The 22948-nt window shown below is 39.3% G+C and overlaps 3 protein-coding genes across 10 annotated transcripts in view; all 3 read right to left on the bottom strand.

Annotated features, from left to right (window-relative positions):
- The window catches only part of CCNA2 (cyclin A2), a 7555-nt gene extending 7360 nt beyond the window's left edge, over positions 1-195 (bottom strand). The window contains exon 1 of the mRNA XM_021394166.1: positions 1-195. Within this exon, the coding sequence (XP_021249841.1) occupies positions 1-103 (103 nt within the window). The 5' untranslated portion in view covers positions 104-195.
- Positions 426-16018, bottom strand: BBS7 (Bardet-Biedl syndrome 7). 4 transcript variants are annotated; one of them, XM_021394160.1, is made up of 20 exons: positions 15859-16018; positions 15712-15777; positions 15504-15566; positions 15110-15285; positions 14457-14643; positions 13812-13884; positions 12377-12493; positions 11026-11156; positions 10233-10317; positions 8454-8556; positions 7793-7880; positions 6884-6958; positions 5775-5840; positions 5335-5474; positions 4215-4379; positions 3645-3754; positions 3413-3516; positions 3256-3294; positions 1740-1863; positions 426-1017 (listed from the first exon to the last, which is right to left on the bottom strand). In XM_021394160.1, exons 1-20 carry the CDS (start codon positions 15892-15894, stop codon positions 881-883), a joined length of 2085 nt encoding a protein of 694 aa, XP_021249835.1. In that variant the 5' UTR covers positions 15895-16018; the 3' UTR covers positions 426-880. The 4 variants fall into 4 exon arrangements, with proteins under 4 accessions (XP_021249835.1, XP_021249833.1, XP_021249834.1 ...); XM_021394158.1 differs by having other exon boundaries at positions 431-1017; positions 7688-7880; XM_021394159.1 differs by lacking the exon at positions 3256-3294 and having other exon boundaries at positions 431-1017; positions 7688-7880.
- The window catches only part of TRPC3 (transient receptor potential cation channel subfamily C member 3), a 39338-nt gene continuing 32603 nt past the window's right edge, over positions 16214-22948 (bottom strand). The window contains exons 10-13 of one of the 5 annotated variants that reach the window (XM_021394157.1): positions 21235-21318; positions 18671-18746; positions 17547-17582; positions 16970-17104 (exon numbers count right to left, since the gene is read on the bottom strand). In XM_021394157.1, coding sequence (XP_021249832.1) covers positions 17572-17582; positions 18671-18746; positions 21235-21318 — 171 coding nt within the window. In that variant the 3' untranslated portion in view covers positions 16970-17104; positions 17547-17571. Of the gene's footprint in view, positions 18747-21234; positions 21319-22948 lie in introns of all 5 variants that reach the window. The other 4 variants (XM_021394154.1, XM_021394156.1, XR_002437892.1 and 1 more) reach the window with 4 other exon arrangements.

Below are 22948 nucleotides of genomic sequence, written 5' to 3'. Positions count from 1 at the left end.
GGCCGCCCCGCAGCAGCCCCAACGCCACGCGGGTGCCGGCGGCGGGCGGCGGGGCTTTGGCGGCCGGGGGGACGTTCTCCTGGTTCTCCTGCTCCGCCAGCATGGCGGCGGCCGCGGGAGGAGGAGCGGGTAAGGGGAAAGGGAAAGGGCCGGGGGCGGCCGCGGAGCGCGGGGGCGCAGGCGCGGATGGGCGGCTCGTGCCGGGGTCCCGCCGCCGCGGAGTCTCGCGCCGCGGCGCCGCTCTCGCCGTTCGAGCAGCCCGCGACTATTGAATCGCCCAATGAGCGGCGGCGGCCCAAGGCGCGTCACGAGGGGCCGAAGCGCCGCACCGCGCTTGCGCCGCGCCCCCGCGCGCCTGTGACCCCGCCCCTCCCAGCCGCAGCCCCCGGCCCGGCAACCGCGCAGCCGCACCGCACTCCTCCGGCTCAACTTGGATTAAAAGTTTAATTAAGCTTTAATTAAAACCCACAGCTCGGAGTTTCAGGCGTACAGGCTTCTAAACGTGCTTATAAAACACAGTTCTTACATTCCTAGCCCCCTGCTCTTTGTGCATAGTCTTTAACAGTACTGAAAATACATTTTGGAAAAAGGCTGTGCGGTGGTTACAGCTGCTTCTGAGATGTAAAGATTATCTGTGTGCGTAGGAATGTGTATGCAGACTTCACCCGGGAACAACCTGTATGAACTGGAAGTGACTGCTGCACTCAGAACGGCAATACCTATCACACAGAGGAACTGGCATTACAAAAATGTCCTCCAAAAGAGGACTTTTCCTTCCAACAAAACCAGCTGTATTAACCACCTTGATTTAACCCAACAAAGAAACAAACCAAAGAAGTACAGAAAGAGCAATGTACGGTCTCTCATCATCGCTTCCCACTCAGGCTGCAGCCTCAAAGAAAGCGATCAGCCGGTCCTGCTCGCAGCCATCCAGCAGCTCCAGGAGGAGAGGAACTTTGCTCTTCACATTGGTGCCTCTAAATTTAAATTTATCTATGAAGAGATCTGTGATCATACCTGCAAAGGTAAAATTCCAAGACTTACACTCGGCCCTATTTTCAGTACAAGATATCTCTGCTTTGAGCGCCTTGCTGTTGTGTACCAACTACTCCAGCTTGTCCTGGCTTTAGAGACTTTTTAAACTGCATGTTTTAAACAACCGTTTTCTTTGAAATAATCCCAAACTGATGTCATGTTACAACAGCCCACCAGCCAGCTTGATTTCCACGTGGATATTTCTGCCTCGCATGTACCTATCTCTGAACCACTCAAGAGAAAGGAGCTGACCTCACAGAGTAGGCACAGTACCAACATGGGATCCTTAAAGTAGGGGACTGGCAGGGAGTCCCTGAGCTGAAAGCCCCACGGGGAACACTGGAGGTTACAGAATTTCCTTTGCTAAATTACATATTCTCCTAAGATTCTCCCCTTCCACCCCATGTGTATTTTTCTGTTATTTTGTAACACTTCACCACTGGCAACTTCATCAGTCATGCACACATTCTTAACTGCCACCCTGAATCGTTTCCCTTAATCTTGTCAAAAAAGACAGGCATCGTACAAATTTAAAAAGCTACTGAGTAAAAGGTACAGAAGTTCTGGAGCTACTGAGGTGTACCTAATTATCAAATTATTTCAGCTCTACTAACGCTGACTTCATAACTACTTCAGTGGCGTCCAGGGTGCACCCTCTGAGCATTAATTTGCAGTTAGGACAAAAAGTTTAACTGATAACAAACCATAAAGTCTCTCAAGATGTGCAGGTTGTTTCTTGTATTCCTCAAGCAGTTGATCTGCCTCTTTCAAAATACTGCGGTATTCTGGCACCAAGAAGTCCACGTTTCCTTCTTGAACTTGTAATTCCTCAAAGATATTTTAAATAATCAAAATCAAAGGCAGTTAAGTAGCTTAAGAACATAAAAGTAAAAAGAAATTAAGCTTGGGTTTGACAGGAGGAAGTACTTCAGAGGCAAGACAATCCCCTTCTAAACTAGCAAGAGTTATTTTCAAAGAGCCTCATCTTCTAGGTCTTCTAACAAAATGTCAGATGTTACTTGTCACTTCATACACTAGATTTACAAAATCCTGTGTATTCCAGCTTCTGGCTCTGAGTACTGCCAAACAGGATCACTCCACAGCTCAGCCCTTACAGAATGAATCCTAATGAAGGCTCCAAGCCTTCACCATACTTCAGTTTCAGAATAAGTAAATTCCTAGAAAGCGTAATACATTAACAGCCTGAACATAATAGGAAATTCTGGAGGTATCGCTGAACTTGTGACAGCAAAATGTTTTACAGACTCCTAAAATGTTCCCATCTACTGTCAGATCACTTTAAGATGGTCAATACGGTGGCAGTCCTTCCACAACCCACAGCAATCCTGTTCTTTCCTAGGCTAGTGGTAATTATGTCATGCACCCTGAGTCTGCTGTGATCATGGCTTTCATCAGTTACCAGATTATTTTACTATTAATAAGATAGTATCCAAAGGATACTGAAGGATACTTAAAAATTTTGCAAAAAATGTTTGTCAAAATTGCTTGACACAAGTTTTGCTGATTGAAAAAATAGCCCAAAAGGAACACTAAGCAATTCCTCCAAGATGTGCAATGTCACTATCATTTCACAAGTGTAACGTGCATTAAGAATAAATCCTCTATTATTTTGTATATTCCCAGTTTATCAAATCAAGCTTGAGTAAAATACTTGTAGCGATATTAAAATACACGCTGTGCTCGCTGGCAGTCAGTTTTTCTGCTGATGAAAGAGATCCAAAACCTAGCATTTGATTCCACCAAAGGGCAAGAAAGAATTGGCTGTCCATTTTCATCCCCCCTCTTCCCTCCAGAAAACACACCAAAAGATTACAGCAGGTTTCGGATTATAAAATCCTGGTTGCTGGAGAAATCCAAGAACTCACAGAAGCCGCCAAAGTGGCACCTCCCAGAGATTAACCACTGAGGAAAATATTAGGCAGAGATTAATAATGAATAGAGAAGCTTCAGAAACAATGATGCACTGGGATGACATTCCGAAGCAAGGAAGTCTTATCTGGCATGGACCATCATCTCTAGAGCTAAAGAACTTTTAAAGGTTAGTGCAGAGAGATGAAGATGGAACTGGAAAATAATAGCAGGCAGAAAGAACGTTAGATGACAAAGCTGGCTGCCTTATACCGTTTAATTTAGGCATCCTCAAAATCAATCAGTAATCCCACATTAGTCAATAATTATATAGCACCAATAGGAATTTACTTCAAGAAGGCTGTCTCCTGGATAATTGAAGTGCATGCCCTGGGAACAGAAACACAACAGATACCGGTACGACATGCCTCTGACTTGAGCCACAACAGTTTGATATCTAACAATACAATCCCTACAAAAGTCCTTCCATGGGAGCTCAGATACTTACTCTCAAAGCATCTATTAAGTGAACCTTCTTGGCCAACAGCTGCTGATACTCTAATTTGGGGTGGATGAGCTTTAATGTATGCCTCACAGACTCTTCATTTATATCTAGTAGGGAATCAGAAAACAAAACAAAACACAAAAAACCCACACCCCAACAAACAAATGAGCAATATATATCCCATTTATGAGAATATAAAATGATGCACAGGGCAATAAAATAGACAAAGTTTTACCAAATGATATGTTGAGATTAATCTTCCTTTTAGTAGCCTCTTTGGAAAGCACATCTTTTAGGATGGATATTGTAGAAATATTGTCAGACTTGAAACATCCCTCACCTATTCTATAAAGGGAGAAAAACTTTAAGTTGAACAAACTTACAAGCACATGCAAGCATTAGATGTGTCAATGTTTTAGAATATAATACCTACAAAATAGTGCCTTCTTTGCTGAAGGAAGATAACTAATTAAGTTGTGAACAGAGTATTAATCTTAAACACATTTAATCTAAGTTGCAGCAATAGGTTTTCAGCAAAATGCTTATTCACGTTTTGTCTGCATGAATGTTAAATGCCTTTCAAGTTGTTTCCACTCCTCAGTACCAAAAAAAAAAAAAAAGGAAAGTAAAAACCAATGCACATCACAAAATAACTTGACTATATTATTTATGTTCTTCAAATTCTAGAAACAAATCGGACAGTGGAACAGTAGTATGTGCATGAAATGATACTCGCAGAGTGGTCAAGAATGAAAAAGAAAAAAACCAAGCACAGACACATAGTGCTTTAGTAATTGTATTTTACCTGTAAGTACTTTCAAGCTGGGTACCCAGGAAGGTGTTCTGAAAATAAAAGGTGACACTGTCTCCAGGTGGAGTCCTTTCGGGGACTTCAGGCAAGCAAAACACAACCCAAGAATGAATTTCAGCAAAACTGAATTGTCCTTTGAGCATCAGTGTATTCATTGGTCTATGACAGTATGAAAGTTAAAAATAAAAAAAAAAAATCATTATTAGTTCCAAGGGATGGGCACTGATAGTGCATTGGTAATCCATATGAGGAAAAAAAAAAGTTTAGTTCCAAGTAGTTGTCGTCTTTTTTTTTTTTCCTCAATCAACTCTGTGCATGAAGTCAGGTATCTTGCTAAGTAGCTGCACAGCACAGATTACTGCTAGTTTTCCATGTTCCTAAACAAAAACCTATTTGTACATTCAGCTTTTATCTCATAGAGGGCATGTCAGAACTGGATAAGAAACTGAACGTGTTTGACATACCATTTCAAGTTGCTAAACCTGAAAAGTAGCTAAAAACACAGGAAACATGGCTAAGCCTCAACAGTTCCTCATCCTGTAAACCACAGACATTTATTTCAAGAATGAGGCAGAAAAAAATAGAACACATTTGTATTTGGCCTTCAATTCCTTCAACTCTTCAGTATTGTTTTAATGCAAGCAACATCAGATGTTAATTGAGGACAGAATAATCAAGTAGAAATTGCATAAAATAGTAGATTTCAAATACAGAGATAAGGAATAAAAGTCTTGGCTCAATTTTCGAGTCAAATTAGCTATGGGAAAGAATTACGTTGAAGGGGTGGAGGGGGGGGACTGAGGCTGAAACTGAAAAGACTGCGGTTACTATCACAGCAGAGTCTCCTTTCTACCACACCCTCAGCTTTGTTAATACATTGGATTGCTCTACACCCCAGGTCAGTGAATTGAAAATATGTGGATCTTGAAAACAGGTAAAAAACAGCAAGGGATGCGGGAACCTGTTAAACCTGCATTTTCTGTCAAACCTACAAAGTCCATCAAACCAAACTCATACAGGCTCAAAAATGTAGGTTAGGAATGACATACTTAAGTCTACAGAGTCAGTTTTCCAGAAGAAATAGGCTTTTTGTTGTTGTTGTTGTTGCAAATACCTGTCTTGGTCAATAGAATGAGTTCTCTGATGCAGTGAAAGGGGTTTAATTTGGTATTGATAAACTTGGCAGGTTTTTGGTTGAATTCTTGGAGTTACATACGCTTGAAGTGTCCCATATCGTCCTTCGATTGATCGAATCTGAAGGAGAAAATGCGGAAGCCACAAAAAAGAACAAGACAGGATTGAATACTGAGATTTGGAGAACCGGTTGTTAGAGGAGGCTCTCCTCTAATGTAACACAAGAAGACTTTAAAAACCCTGCACACAATCAGAAAGGAATACTAGATTCAGACTAGAAACTTCTTAGGAGACAACCAGCAATACAAACTGGATGAATCATTTACTCAGCTTAAGTGGTCAGACCAGGCCAAGCGAGATCTCTTTACAGCAAACATCCACATGACAATTTATTATGGAAAATAATTTAGAGCGCTTTACCTTAAGTTCAAGTCTTGTAGTATTTGCTTGGCATCGGTAAGTAGCAAGAAGACAGTTGCCATTTGGCTGTGAACAGCAAAAAAAGAAAAACAACACAAAACAGGTCTTCTATTAACTGAAGACACGCACTGTAAAGTTGTTGGTATTTATGCACAGTTACTTCACAAAAGTTGAAAAGAAAGTAGCTTTCAGTTCCCTTGAATATTCCAATTACTGTTAACTGTGTCAGAATTTCAAAAATTTCCCTACGTAAATAGAAATCAACTGAAGTTTCTTGTTTTCCTTAATACCACCATAAAAATTATACAGATAGAAACTCTTCACCTCAAGAAAGCATCTGTCAGCCTCGCTCATTTATCTGCAATAATTGCCTGACATCCAGAAACAAAAGGGAAATTGATAAGAAAATATAAGTGGAATTTTTTTTTAATAGTTAAATTAATGATCATGAATGGCAAGAAACTTAGAATATAAACTTAATTCCTGAAAGCTCCAGCATACATCAGTGATGTGCAAATTTTATTTTTAAAACAAAAATACTCACAGAACTGTAAAAAAGACATTATACAAGATTTTCACAATGCTAAGGTAGTTTCAAGGCTCCCATCCCACCTGCCCTTTCCGAAGAAGCATTGTAAGTAATTTGACAAGTAGTTAAGTTTATAAGTATTACATTAAAAAATGCAAACTTGACTCTCCAGACAACAGAATTTTCATGGTCTGATTTTTATGAGATACACTAAGGAAAGCATACGATGTTCTTCACCTAAATTACTCTGAAGTAAACAGATGTGATACTGACAAATTCAAACTAGAGAACATCTCTGAGCATGCCTGCAACATTCCTAATTTGTTAAGAAAAAAGCACTAGAGCAGTCACTCCCAAATCCTTTCATGCACTGCTGGCTTTGCCCTATGTCATGACTTGTCACTGACACCTAATTCTGCGAATTCTAATGAAATTGAGCTCCCCCGAATTACCAAGTAGTTTAGTTCTATGTAATATAAATTACAAATATATAAATCCAGATTCTATTTTGCATATACTGTATTGAGAGCTTTCATCATGCAATCTCTAGAAACATCATTATCTCTTTGGTTTCACTTACATCAGAATCGCAGTTGCTAAAGCTAACAACAGCAGAATTTTTATCCACATCCAGCAAGTCTACTGGGACATCACTCTGCAGAACACATGAGGAAGGAAAAATGTACAGCTTAAGCTCCTGAGTAGCTTCTAATGCATTCATCCACTGACATCAATTACTTCAATAAGGGAGAAGCAATGGTTGCTTCATCACTTACATTCAAGCGATAAAATCTTAGTAGATATGCATCTTACCCCTGAACATTTAATCCCAGATTAACATGATGATCTTTCTCTTATTCTCATACGGTGTCCTGAACTCCTGTGCGGGTGACTTACAACAGCTTTAATGTAAGATGTACAACTCTGTCTTTCAGACATGTATGAAGTATATTTATGACTGAAGCATTTATCTATTTTAACAAGGGGATTACAATGCTCATTCACAAAACCAAGGATCTTGTTAGATATTTATTAACCATTCCTTTACTTAAATTAATGCTTCTGACACAGACTACTTATTATATAGGTGTGTTTTCCATGTCATTAAAATTAAGAATAAGATCGTTATGAAAACAAGATGAAAGGGTTCCTAAATGATTAATTACTTGATTTGGTACTGCTTTTAACTTCACAGTTACTGCCTTTAACTTCACAGTTACTGCCTTACAGGCCAGGCAGTATTGTATACCTCTCTACAGAAAAAGCCATTAGTTCTAAACTCTACATTAAGTTCAAGCCTAGATCAAGTAATTTCATTATTCCTCACTTCACTAAGGAAACTGCAGATACTATAGAGCTGCAAATTACTTGTAATTTATCTCACCTGTACCAGGACAATATCTATAGCTGCTTGCACCTCCAAGATGAGACTGTAGCTAGCATCATCCTTATTTAATGTAAACTTATCATTCACGCTAAATGCAGGTACCGATGAAACAGCAGAGCTGGACTGAGAAGACTGCTGGTACTTTTCACGTTCACCAAGTACTTTCATCTGTAAGTGTTCCACTTCATTCCTAGAAAAGACAAACCAGCTATAATGTCTTCATAAAGTTAACAATAACAGCTACCATAGAAAATAAGGAAATTATGCTTCAAGGCAATCTTTCTTCACTTCTGTTCATGATTTTCCAACAAGAAGGGACTGTTAATTCCCCTTCCATACACAACACATCAAAGATAAAATACAAACTGTACCACATGACAATGCAGATTCTACTGTACTTTGACAAAGGAAATATCCATGAGTTACAAGAGGGGGCAATGTTTTCCTTCAAGAGCACCGTGTATTTTTAAAGATATGCTGGTGTCCACTTGCCTGACATCATTCGGAAGCTATACACAGCACAGGAGAAGAGAATCTCATCTTGATGAAACCAAGAAAGAAGGAAATAAGACACAACCGCTAGAAGGCAACATAGAAAAGGACTATGGGATGAGAATGCTGTTCATTTCTACTTTGAAAAGGGTTGATCCTACTTCTAGATACGCTAATGATACAGAAAATCTAACAACATAGGAAGGAAAGATGGCATTTCAGTTTGTAACACTTCAGTTCTTCCAATTAAATTTCTATCTAGTGAACTTACCTTAAGGATGAAATCTTGCTCTGCATTTCTTGACTTAATTTTAGTTCTTCGCCTGCTCCACCTTCTCTATAGCCAAGTTCCGTAGTCAGTCCTGTCAGCCAGCCTAAACGAACATACGAAGCTTATATTCCTTACAAGCTATAAATAAAAACCTTCCCTCAGTGTTTGTATGTGTGTAACGATGTTTGTTTCAGATACTGGGTAAAGAGATTTAAGACATAATTTTATCCAATCTTGAAGGATTAAGCTAGACAATGAGCTTGGAATCTCATGAGTAGGCAGACATTCTTGATTTACAAATTGGAAAACATTACTTAATCTTTTTCATGAAGCACTCTGCACAATAAACACCTCTGTACCATTTTTTAATGAGTTTCATCATAACCAGTACTACAGTTTAAAACAAAACAAAAAAAGATGTGCAGTGTGTATACAGCATAGTACAAATTGCACAGTGCATTTTGAGATGGAATGCTATCGGTTGAACTTATATATATACACGTATCTTTTTCTTTTCTTCATTCCATTTATTTATAAAAGCAAAAACTACTTGATTGTATCCTGACACCTAAGGTATGATATACAGTGAGGTACTCACTGTATACTCATATACAGTGATATACTCAGGTATCAATAGGTAAGTTAGCTCACCCAGTGAATACAGTGAGATAACATTATTATAAAATGCACTATACGATTTGACATGTCCACAGTCATTCATATTCCTCGGCTATCTACTTCAAGCACCAAGAAAGCCTAACACTGGAGCATATTCAAAAATAAAACAATCCACAGAAGTCCTGCGCTGTCAGTCTTCGAACAGAACTGTTCTGTTCTAAGCACCCTTTGACCTCATCTGCCAACACCTCCCAGCTCAGTTCAGTGCACATCCTACCAGAGTTTACCTTTGAAAACTCACAGGTGAACATGGTTACTCTTCTGTGATTTATGGATCTTTGTAGCATTCCCACAGCCACTAAAAGAAGCCACAAAGGACTTCTGCTCTAGCATTGCTCCAGTCTATCATATCAAAACAATTTGCATCAGATGAGGTATAAAAATCTTTTAGTCACCCTCAGACTACTTTAAAAAAAAAGACCCGAACACCATTACTTTTCAATAAGTGACTTAGAATTGTATCTCGGCAAAATACATAATTTTGAATTCAAGACATTTCAGTAGGCTAGTTTTCTAGCCCTGTAGATAACTTAAAGAGGGGAATATTTTGGCTCCCATCAGTTAACATACACAGTATGTTATTTATGGCCTCCAAGATACAGACCAATAGCTGAGATCCTACAGAGGGGCTGCTGAGAAACCTCACGCCAGGAAACTTTATTTTCTACTAAAAGCAAAACCAATCCCATTTAGAGCCCTATGAAGCTGAAAAGGAAGGAAATTATGACAGATTAAGGGGAAAAAAATGAGATACTGATCAATCAATATCTCAATGCTAAAACAACAACAAAGAATTCTTTTAGACATAACATGTTCATTGTGTCATCATAGTTTGGCAGCAGACTACACCAGGGAATAATCAGATGCTGTGTTAGAGTAGAACACAATGTAAATGTCTTAAAATATAGCGATATATTTTGAGTGTAGCAAATATTTTTGTAGTGTAAACATTATATTCAAATAAATATTTTCAACAAAACGTCCTAATTCTGATCATCACAAAGCTTTAAAGTGATATGAACTGCACTATTAATGCAGCCTGCTTCAGTTTTACCACATCACCATATCTAGACCTTATTGAGTAAATAATACAAAGCTTACCTGAATATGTGCACGCTAAAACTTCATCATACCCATCTTTTCCTACACAGCCACCCTGGATTGATGAAATGCTCTCTGATAAAACCTTCGAATAAATACATTCAAGCAGAGGGAAATATCACTGCACGTGTTTTAAATACTTGGGGTTTTTTTTTGGGTGGGGAGTTTTACCTACATCACAAAATATCTACATAGATGCAAAATATCTAGATCCATCAGAGTAAGCTAGCTGATGACTACCACAGCTAAATCAAGATGTTTTAACCAATGCATTCTGAATTAACTCTGCTTAACACAGGCAGTAAAAGGTGGTTTGAAGCAACACACTGAAGGAAAATACTTTTCCAGCAAGATTTACAGTCTGACTGAAGGATGAAATCATCACCACGGATCAAATCCACTACTTTATTGAGCATAATTACTTTGTCTATGAGTCGTTAAAGTCGTAACAGCTACACTTACTATTTTACATGCAAAACAAACTGCACACAACATGGTGGTTGGTGGTGGGGTTTTTTTCTCTTGTTTTGTTTTTGTTGAGAGGGAAGTACTGTACTAGGTTTCACCCAGGAGAAACTTTAGTAATAGCAGAGTCAGAGCTTTAACGTACCCTCTGCCCAATTTTGATTTTTTGCTCTAATCAAGACTACTGCACTTCCATCGCTTTGAAGTTTGTGTTGTCAACATTACAGAGCATATAAAATTAAAAACAAAACGAAAAAAATGTATTTCAGCTATAATAATCTTGTGAATGTTTGATACTTGATAATGAAGATAATGAATGTGGGCTTACATAATCATACCGAAGGACAGGATCATCTGCACTCTCAAAGCTATAGATTTCCAGCACTCCATCATCCCGGCCAACAAGTAATTCTTTAACTCCATCTCTCAGAATGTCAAAACTGTCAATACATAAGATACCTACGGAAAAAGAAGACAAACTGTCTACTTCACCTTTGCTTGTTTACGATGCGTTAATACAAAGGCCACATGAAATTACACAGAAGAGACTCTTGCTTGGATTTTAAGATTTTATTGATGCTATTTCTGGAAGAGTCCACTAGAGGGCTGAGGTCTCTCCTCTGTGCCTAAGTTTACATCTTTCCCCAGACTATTGTCTGTCCAGCTCTGCCAGCTGAAGAGGCAAGCACATTTTGTCTCCTATAGCCAAAAGAAAGCCAACTGGACTGCTGTGAATGCTGGCTCATGCGGCAGATGCAGGGTACTGATTTGCACCAGACCTGCCTTAGGTTTGTGCTGCTACACAACACATCAGTGGAAAAAACCACTCCTTGACTGAGGTCCCCCAGCTGCTGCAACAGCTAACCATGGCTAGACTGGACACAGAGTTACAGTCTGCAAGAAGGGGAAGGAAGCAAGAGAATCTGTAGAAGAATTAACATGAAAAATGAGGCGGAATTGGAATCTAACTTTTATGACTCCTTCATATTTCATATTTGGAGTTGAGACATACTACGAGGCTTTTTAACAGAGTTAAGTAATAAATTTAATTACCTCATGAAAGCTAAGAAAAAAACATATCTATTACTGCTCTTCTCCTTTAGACAAAAATAAGTACTAACACATGCTGCAGAAACAGCATACCAAGGCTACAATGGGGAAAATATTGTACTATGCCCAAACAAGTTACAACATATTATGGAGCTTTAAGGAGAGCCTTATTTCACCTTTTGACAAAATTCCTTACCCTGTTTTTTTTGTTTGTTTTTGTTTTTGTCTTGCAGTGAAGATGCTAGTCTTTAAACTGAAGGTACTTTAAGATCACTGCAAATCTGAAAAAAATCTAGCACGTAGATTTGCTTTTCATAAGTCACCAAAGTTATAAAAATCTCAAGTGATTATGTACAAATAAACTGTTTTACAAACGGCATTTCAACATCATATTGTAAAAATGAAATTATACTGAAGTACAGGAAACATCATGAACAGAAAACCCAACACAAGGCGAACTGGCTAGAATTATTTGTAAGAATGAAGGAGAATTTACGCATTAATATCACATACCAAGAAAATTAAAATACATCCCCTAAATATCTATGAATTTTATTTCCTGACAATTATATTTTAATAAAGCCTCAGCTGTGCTTGAAAACTAAAGAGGGAGATACTGAGATACATACCTCCTCTCTTTTTTTCATTTTCAATTTCCCACTTAGGTACAGAAGCAGAACCAGTAATCTGGATAAGACCCAGTTTACCATCAGAAGTTCCATACACAATTTCTTCTCCAGAATTACCTAAAAAAAATCAAGTAAATTTAGAATCATAAAAACACACCTATTTAAAAGCTTTGAAAATATTCATCCCACCAGGGGAAAAAGAAAATCCTAATGTTAGTGTCGTGTAACAGAACCGTCAGGCTTTAAAAACAAATGCCTCCTTGCTCTCCAGTTCTGCCTACAAACTTTTCATAATGCAGTACTTTAAATTTAGGAAATGACAGGCTAATTAACGGTCTTTACAGAAGAGAAAAAAATTACACATTCAGAACACACATCTAATTGTGAACGTTGTACCGCACCTTAAGCAAATAAGAACTATTTCTTGAAACTAGATCTGAACACTGTCAAATAATCTAACAGAAACTAAACTAAGCACCAGATTAACATACTAAAGGGATTTATATTAGGTTAGAGGAGATTAGCAAAAAGGATGATGAAACTATTTTAAGACTGATCCTACCACAGTCTTAGTTTATTTGAGCTCTACTCAATATTCTCATCAATCCAGACAGAAACCCATCCCAGTGCCTGAACGAGACCTCTAACAGCCCAGCTCCCATTTACACAACGAGATCACCTTACAACTCACTGCCACTGTAAGAGGCTTTCATCCAATGTGAATATTATTTAGAACTAAAACAGTCAAGTGCATCTACGTATATAGTGCATATTTATAAACAGACAGTATCTCTATACGTGTACAAATGAAAATCCAAATCAGAGCAGCTCAAAAACAAAGCAAGAGCAATCCCTACTCTGAAATCTGCCCAGTAATCTTGCCAGCATCTCAACCTAAAACTCCTGTGGTCACCCTCTCCCCAACTGTCACCTGAAATCCTACTAGCCTCACCAGTAAAAATGCTGCAACTCTGTCTCAGAAACAGATTTTCTTTGTGAAAAGGGAAACTTCAAATTTGGGATTTCTGTTACTACCAATAGGCTTTTCATCCTATTTTCCACATATAAACCTTTTCTACCAGAAAACCAGCAGCAAAAGCCCTTAATACTGCTAGAAGTGTTTTTTTTCCTCCAAATTTCCAGATAGAAATAATTTAAGCAAATATCTTCAACTTTTTTTCCCCAAAAAAGAGTTACTAGTTGTTCATCAATTCAGCTTAAGTATACAGTGCAACAAAATTCCATTCTCATCATAATACACATAGATATTTTATAAATAGAATAGGTAGTAAGATATGGTTTCACATAGTTTTCTACTACGTTTTTCAATCAGTTACAAAATCAAGAAGAAATGTAGTTACCAAATACAAGTGTTAAAATCTCAAAAACACAGCAGTACATTATTTAGTTATGTGTATATACAAAATTCTATTACCTCCATCTCCATTGTTTAGAGCAAGAACAGTAGGTGGCCCAGGAACTTCTATTTCATGCAGTAGATCAGACCCCTAAGGACAAAGAGAACTATCTTGAATGAGTTCTTGTTCAAGAGGAAAAAATACGAATAAAGATGAAATAGTTTTTTTTAATATGGATGTGCTTCATTTACACAAATTTTCTTGCATAAAACCATTTCTAAGCGAAAACAGAGTAACCTTTACATAAATAAAATATGACTTAAAAAAAAATCTTGAAATGTGTTACCACTTTAAAAAGTTATGACAAAACAATCTGAGAACATCTGACAGTAAGAAACAACTGTGTTAATGTCTGATATCACTCAGACTTGCTACAACAATAATTTTTGAATTTCCAAATATAGAATGACTTATACATTTAATTCCCTTGCATAAGCACTTTTTATTTAAAAGTGGAAAATGGAACAATTTCTTTACTTCTTCTGTCTGTGAATTCCAAACCCTAATTTTGCAAGTTCACAATCGCGATTTTCTCATTTTAAAAAAGTACCAGCATTGTAGACAGTAACACCGACAAATAAGATACACTATATTTACGTTTATTCCATAAGAATTAATCCAATACTATGGCATCAATACATAAAACAAGCAAATATTTTAACCTGTAAAACTCTGAGGACTCTATCCTGACACGCAAGTACTGGGGTAATGCAATTCACTTTATCTACAGGAAGGCAGAGAACATCATTGATTTTATCTCTTGACAGGTAGTAGTGTTTGTCTTTGCAGTCGCAGTAGTGGTTATAGATATAGCTTGCACAAAGAAAGAGATCTGCTCCTGAAATGTGCCTGAGAAAAAGAAAATACACTACTTGTAGCATTTTACCAGAATATTTGCAGTCATATCTTTTTAGGTTAGTATACATGTATGCTATTAATTGCAGGTTCCACGCATTAGCTTTTATAAGGCAAGCATCTTAAACCAAGACCATACAAAAAACAACAGAAAAAGCTTGTTTCTGATCTCCTATAGAAAGGATACAGGGACAGAAGACACTGCTAAAAACCAGTAACCCCAGCTACACTCACCTTCACACGCACTGCTGGGAAGGCCTCCAGGCCCCTCCCAAGCCCCCCCACACTCTTCCAATTGCACCGTCACTTTCTAAGTTCCTTCCTACATGCCAAGGCGCAAGCTAAAGCTAGAGCAGCACTGAGTGCTGCCTACATGCACACAATAAGGTTTAAAAAAGCCACAGAAGTACAGATTGAGAATTACTACAGGGTGACAACAAATATCAAACATTGTACACACATAGCTTTGATGTCTTCAGTGAGATTAGTTTCAAAGGAGAGGAACTGCTTCCCTCTTTTTGTGAAACCTCTGACTTCTGATCCTGTTGCCACAAAAATTTTCTCTTGGGGTGTATTAAGAGCTCCTCCCAACTCCAAGCGTGCGATTTTGGGGCCGGGCAGTGTTTTGAACACTGTCTGTAAAGAAGAAACGCAATCGCCATCATCGCTATTTTGCATGTATAGTCAACTTTTCATGCAAAGGACATTATAGCCGCTTTACAGCCTCTGGCAAAACTAAGGATGCCACAAAGTACATAAGGACAAAAAGCAAGGACAAAAAGCGTCACACTTTCAGTATGTGTTAGGGCAAAAGTTTTAAAAATCGCGTTTTTAAACGGAACGTTCACACTTACCACAGGTTCCCCCTTTTTTATGCCGAAACAGGTAATCACTCCGTCCTGATCTCCCACCACCACCTTCAAAAGCAGACCACAGCGTTACGTCATCGCACAGGTATGGGTTATAAACACCGCCCGTGCTCCGCTAACCGCAGTTCCGTACTTCGGTACGTCACGTTCCGTGAGGAGCCGGGAGGGCTCCGCGCGCCCCGCCGCCCCGTACCTTCTGGGTGGCCCGGCGGCCCGACGCGGGGAGCAGCCTCATGGTCTTCTGCGCCGTGACGCCCACCTGCCAAGGAAAGCACGACCCTCACTCACCGCGCCCGGCGCCTCGGCCCCGAGCGCGGCCGGCAGCGGCGCGGCCGGTTACCTGCAGGTAGTCCACGCGGGCCAGGCTGACCTCCATGGCGCCGCCGGGAGCCGCCCCGCAGCGCGAGTTCGGCCGGGCCCGGCCCCGAGCTGCCGTTACCCGTTACTGCGGCAACCGTCGTCCGCGGACGGCAGCGCTCCCAGCCGGCTTCCCATTGGCTGAGCCCGAAAGCGAGAGGGCGGCACCGCGGCAATCTGCGCACCGTGATTGGGCGGCGCTGCGGCGCCGTTCGTGCCGTGAGCAGCAGCCGTGGGGCCCGCCCCCATAGGGGTCGGGCGGGCAGCGGGGGTGGGTGGCGTTGCTTCGTCCTGTCGCGCTGCCGCGGGCTGAACTACCGGGACGAGGCGAAGCATCAGTAAAGTCGGAATATTTTATTTAACAATGAAGCATCTGAGGCATCGTGTAACAAAATACCGGCCCTGCACAGAGTCTGAATTTTAAAAAAATCATTTCTACCACATAAAGAGGAGCTTTGGACTGAGATCACGTTACCTTCAAAAGTTGTTACAAAAAGAACACGCAACCACCAAACCTTGCCCGTGGTAATCAATATGCTGAATTATGAAACAGCAGCTGTGGGGAAGTATGTGGACGTACCTTTGAGCTGTGCTCACCCTCACCTGCTCCTCCTCAGCTCCTACCTGGGATTAGCATCACTAGAGAGAACGTGGATCTCAAGTAATCCTCCACCACTCTCTACTTGATTTACTGTACTCTGAAAGATCGTATTCCCACCTAGCTGCTGCAAGGAGCAGAATACTACGTTGTATCTGTTAATTTTTTCTTGCAAATTCAGTGCAAACAATGTTCAGCATGTATTCATAAACCTGTTAAAATATCAGTAATTCGTATCACTACACCTTCTTAATGCATCAATGCAAAAAAAAAAGTTTGATAGTTCTTAACTTTTAGATGATTAAGATGAAGACAACAATCTTTTGGTGATGAGTTAATAAAATTTCCTATGACTAAATTCCAGAGAAGCTGTACATAAAGTTATTTAGTGCTAAAAATCTACAATACATTTTTCAAGTATGAGATACTGAAATATTATTGCCAATAAATAGTTGTGCTGTAGTCGAAGCCAAGGTTCCTTTGTTGGATCATTCACATCTCAACATATTAGGATTGAGTTTCTCGCTGAGTTTATGTATTAAAATCGCTAACTCTTCTGTCGCTTGGGACTTGTCCTCCAAAAGTTCATAGCGAAGACTGGAGATATCTTGTTTGATTTCCTTTAATTCGCCTGTATTAAGCATTGAAAGAAATAATCATTAGCAAAGTCTGTTAAACATTCATTAAATAACATCAAGTCACATTAGAGCCTATTTCAGATGATTCCCTGCTCATTGAGAACATTCATGAAAGCTGGGGGGGGAAGGGGGGGCCGAAGGCTTTACTTCTTCCTCATCCTCTATGGGATGTGAGTGTGTCCACCCCTGGACAGTAACCAAAGGTGGTTTTAAGAATCCAAACAACACTAGTGTTGTGTGCTTCACACATACACAGAACATCAAAGACTCAAAAAGCCCTCTGCATAGGTTAATGAATTAATCACCGCAACACTGCTGAACAGCTGGTAAATGTTAGTACCGCCTTGGAGAGAGAAAAGGCAAAGAGATTTGTTTCTGAAGTGATATGCCAAGATCACACAGGAAAAGTGCGGCGCAGCTGGCAAGAAAACTCACAGCTTCTGAGTCTCTCTCCTCTTCCTTACCAACATCCTTTGAATTAGAAAGAGTCAACCAATTTAAAATTGTTACAATTCAACACAAGGACAGTAACAGCATTTAAATGGAAACAATAGTCAAGCTCGGCTTGTAACAAGATACACCATGTTTTCCAGTGTAAGATACCCAGCTCACGAGCAGAAGCTTTTTAAAATACTCAAATAATGCTATTCTTCCTGCAAGTATGAGCATGTTAATTCTTGCACAGTACCCACTGCAGGAAATTAGTTGTCATATACAAAAAATATGAAATACCTAAATTCTCTAGAGATAGTTGCAGATAGGTTCAGGGGCTAGCTGCCTTCCCCAGAGTGGACTTAGGAAAGATTGGTGATATGCAATAACTGTGATGTGCATGAACCGTGTTTCCTCTGCACTTACCTGAACACATGTTGTAAACACCCAGACAGACATCAGGGAGTTAGAAAGACCTGTACACCACCCATAGTGGGGAGCTGGGATCTGTGCCTTGAGCATGCGCCGCTCACTGCTGATAGGGATGTTCCCAAGGCCCCCACAGTCCCGACATGGACACAACACTCAGGTGCATCATCTCTGAAATGATCTCTGATTGTACACTAGAACAGTGGCTGCAGTTTTCATCTTTTTTCACCATACAGTTAACTCTGTGCTGCTTTTTTTTTTTTTTAAATGATGTGCAAATTCACAGATGAGTATTCCACAAAGATTTATCAAAGAAGGGAGTATGAGTGGTTCATATTGTTGAATGCAAATTGTGTGTTCAACTGAATGAAATGGAAAGACATCCCACAGCTCTGACTCGGACTCTGGAAGCATCACTACAGTTAGTGACTTCCTCACAAACTTCTGCTGTGACTGTGGGTGCATCATGTCCATACCCTCACTTTCCATCTGTAAGTGGGGCCCATAAACTTTCTCAGTTCCACTTTTTTGATCCTACTTGTCTTTGTTGCGCATACTACCATTGCTATCTGACTTCAGTGCACGTGAAGTAGAAATAAACTCATTTTTACTGAAGGCTCCATGCACCACTGTAACACCAATTTCTAATAAATGCAACAAAAATTCTCTCTGAAATGTGAAAAAATACAGCCTCTTACCTTCATTTACTTCATCATTTTCTTTGTCAACTTGTGCTTTCAGAACGTAACGTTTTATCAGTCTTTTCATTATTTGCTGTCAGATTAAAACAGTGACATGGTTAGCATATATAACAAAACTTTATTCACTTCTCCTTCTTACACGGATGGGAAAGATATAGGCAAGTGAAAGAGCAGGCCCAGATCAAGTAGTTGCCTCATATGGGCTTTTTCTGGTGGCACGCGAAGATTCATCATTACAACAAAGCTTGTCTCTCATCCAATTAACTCTTGATTTACAGAGCACTGCAGCTGTTTGGACAGAATAGGACAGCAGGGAAATACGGAATGTTATTTTGTTACTTTTTATACAGCTAGCAGGTGGAGACAAGAAAGGTTAGCTTCCTGTCACCAATTAGCTTTGTGAGAAGACATCAGATGCACCATCAGGATTTAGAGGCATACGCACACCTAATCTCAAGATTTATTATCCCCATCATAATTGAGACAAAATTGTATTAGTTAAGGACACTGTGTTTTCTCTCTGATGCTTTGATGCCATGATTTCAAAATGTCTTTGGCACTTATGCAGCCACCTGTATAATGACAGTTATTAACACAACACAGAACTATTACCTAAGCAAGGCCTCTAAAGACACAAACCTATACCTAGAAAATGCAGCTCAGTCTGGTACAGTTATGCTGATAAGGAGCCAACTCTGGGTAACAAAGCAAGAAAGAATGCTGCAGTTTTTCTGAGTATTAACTGTGTCTGTCCTTTCTTGGCATAGGCTCCGGTGTCTTTATTCCAGCAGTTTCTCTGGAACAGGCTGCCTAGAGATGTTGTCATATCTCCATCTTTGGAGATCTTCAAACTTGCACCTGACAGACCCCACGGCATCCTCACCTAAATTAAGCAGGAGGCTGGAGCAGACGATCTCCGTGAGACCCTTCCAACCTCAATATTCTATGATTCTATAAAAACATCAAAAGTTGTTTGAAAATAATTACTCGTAAGACTGTGGCAACATACATAAAAACCACAGGCTCAGACATTTTAACTGCAGGAGCAGCAATATTTAGCTTCAGGTGTTATTGGTTATTTAATACTCAAAGTGCTGACCAGAGTCAGTTCTGTTTCACAATTTGATATTTGGAACTGTTACTCCAGGACCATTATTAATCTCTCTAGTCCAGTTAAGTTTTCTAAGAGATTCCCACGCTGTCCCTTGCTTGTTATCTTCCTTTGCCATTTTCTTCAACTACTGCTGGAGAGTTGAGAATAAGGAAAACACAGCAAAAACATTTTGTGCCACCACTAACACAATACTTTCACTATTCAAATACATAAGAAGATACTAGACAGGCAGCAGTGGGCTCAACTCATTGATAAGGGGACAAAATTCCATTTTATTTGTTGTGTATGCAGCCTTCCTACAGGGCTTTTCAAGACAAAGTGTAAGCACAGCCTTTATATGACTTTTACTATTTTATCACCATCCTGTCAGTCAGCATCATTACATACTGAAATATACTCCATTTGAAAGATGGCACTTTCTTTAGCTTTTATTTCTCTTCCTCTTCCTCCTCTTTTCTCATTTCTCCCTACCTTGCAAGTGTCCTCTACTCTGTGTCCCCAGGGACAGTTTTTTTTCCCTTTAAATTTCACTATTGATTCTGTACATCAAAGTGATCAGCAGTGAAATAATGTTGATGCTGTCAGGCTGTTAAAGCCGACATTACATTAAAATGTGTTAACTCATGTCACTTGTACTGCAGTAATCTTCATCCACACTGTCAGCAAAGCAAATGCAAGGTAATGTAATTTTACATAAGCCCTTTCTGCTGCAGACCAAACTATTAAATTATTCAAATTTGCTGCAAACAAGTATGTACATAAGTATCTGTCAGAACTGATGCTAGAAGCCTGGTGTCTAAGCACACCTAATTTAGGCTTTAAGTAGCTACAAAAATAGGTCTACTCTTTGTTAAACTCAGTTCACATGTGAAGATTTATCTGTAATAGTAATACATATCTACTTTCTAAAACACAGTGTTACCAAAATTAATGCAACTTGCCTTACAGAATTTGTACAGGTGGATTATGTACCTTTCACATTTTCACTAGGGGAACAAGAGCTCCTATTTACTCTTATTTCTGAACAGGAACTAAGACAGGAAGGTAATATCCAACAGGCTCCTCTTAATGGAGAGGAAAATTCTCATCTGCAGGAGGTTCAAATGTCACATGAGAAGAAAGGAAGAAAAAGTGATGCTAACTTTGTCAGCCCACTGAGCTTTCATAGTTCTTCCCCAGAAATCAGTGTTCAAAGTGTGCTTCTTGGATTTTCAGAACTGGGATATCAAGGAAAAAACTAAGTTTTGTTTGGATTGGCTTCTTTAAATGCTTCCAATAATCAGGCCTGAACAAGAGCAGTCTTTTTTTTTTTCCCAGTATCACCCCAGAGTTTGTTTTCTACAGGAGGTTTTGTTCATCTGGAGAAGGCAACGTGTACCTGACACAAAATTCTGCTAGTATATTCACACATTTTTATTACTCAAAACTGTGACCAGGATGTACTTGCCTGATAGCGTGTCGGCTGATTGAGAATGCTGTTAAAACTGTGTGATTCAAAAACTCGGGAGTTCGACTGAGTGAAAAGGTTTAACTAGGAAGCAATAAGAAAAAGTTAATATATGTGATAGAACTCACATTCAGAAATCAGTTCAATATTTTTTTTTCCCCTTTGGATGTCTCCATAGTCACTAAATCAGAATATTATTTCCAAAAAAAACCAACAAGATAGCCCTGATTTTATTTATTTATTTTAAAAGCTGATTATTTTATCCATCCTTTTCACTGTGCAGCTCCAAAACTGTTGTGCTCACACAGCTGAGGAAATGAGTTACACCTTGGTGGTGAGGATGAGTGGCCAGCTCAAAGCCATCCCTGCACAGTGAAAAGTGTTTTGCTAAAGTACAGTTTTCAGGAATCGTAATACAGTTGGAAAAATGGTCTTTATTCTGGATCAGCAGATTCCACCAGAAATTCATTAGGTTCCAAATAATTAATTATCTTTGTTCTAGCAGGTCAGAAACAGGAGAGAAAAAAGCCACCTTGGATAAGATGCTTTTGTGACTAAGGCCAAAGGTTTGCTACTACCAAATCAGAGACCTACTTCTTCTCTCAGATATACTAGTGTGAGTGAAGTAAAGGCCCAGCCTCCTAACGTAAATCTGTCATTAGTTTGCTGCTGTTTTCACTTAGATGCTAAGTTAATGATGTCTGACCTCTCTGGTGAGCAAAGGGAGCAAACTGAAGTCAGCCTGCATCTTGGATGCTTCCTGTAACTGACACATGTATTGTGCCTCTACTTGCATACATCCTGTCGCTTCAGTTGGGCCCTAGGTGAGGTATTTCTGCCTATTCCAGGCTGCCTGCTTTCCTGAAGGCAATCAGACATCAGCTCACCCATACTTTTTACTATAGATCAGGCCAAGATTTATCTTTGTGCACACTGCAGAAGAGTATGCCCACTCAGCCTGACTCAGAGGCTGTGGGCTACCTTTCCCAGAGAAAAAACATTTGGTTTGTAGTTCAAAAACAACTAGCTCCAACTGATCTGTGTCACTAGTGACCCACACAGGATTTTTGTTCTTTAGTGAATAACATTCTAAGTTGCTGCTGTATGATATGTCAGCACTACTCAAAGCTTTGTTCTAAAAGTGTATCTTAGGGAAAAGTGAGTAGTTAGTACCAAGATAGTGTTTTTAGCTAAACTGGTTGAAATTGACATTTTAAAAACATGTATCTTCTTTTCCTACCTACAGAAAATTAGAGAAAATATTTTCTTTACATAAAAATCAGTAGCACCAACAGCTCAAAACATCCTAGGCTCTAGAAGGAACTTATAGGAAAGATAACTGGACTTGTCATTTCTGGTAATTTACAGTAAAACAAATCAAAATTTGTTTTCTTCAGTCTTTGTAACACACAAGACCTAATTCATTAAAAAAAAAAAAAAAAAAAGGAGAGGGAGAAAGGGACCACGTGCTTCTTTTATCTGTTAGTGCTCCAGTTTGCCATATCAGGAAAACAGAGGAATTGTTACCTAATCCTCACAAGAGTGAGGTGACACTGCATTCATTAATATTTGTAAGGAACATTTAGATACTGAAACTGAGAATGTTGTGGAAGTGCTAAAGATTATGACCACCAATCCTCCCTCTTTCCTGTTGTCTTTTGTTGAGAACATACTTTTGACAGTAGGAAGTAAGGTACCACACTGACCACATTTT

The sequence above is a fragment of the Numida meleagris genome, chromosome 4 (assembly GCF_002078875.1).
Source record: "Numida meleagris isolate 19003 breed g44 Domestic line chromosome 4, NumMel1.0, whole genome shotgun sequence".
NCBI lineage: Eukaryota > Metazoa > Chordata > Aves > Galliformes > Numididae > Numida > Numida meleagris.
Note: the sequence above shows the minus strand (reverse complement) of the source record. Positions and strands in the feature narration are given on the sequence as shown.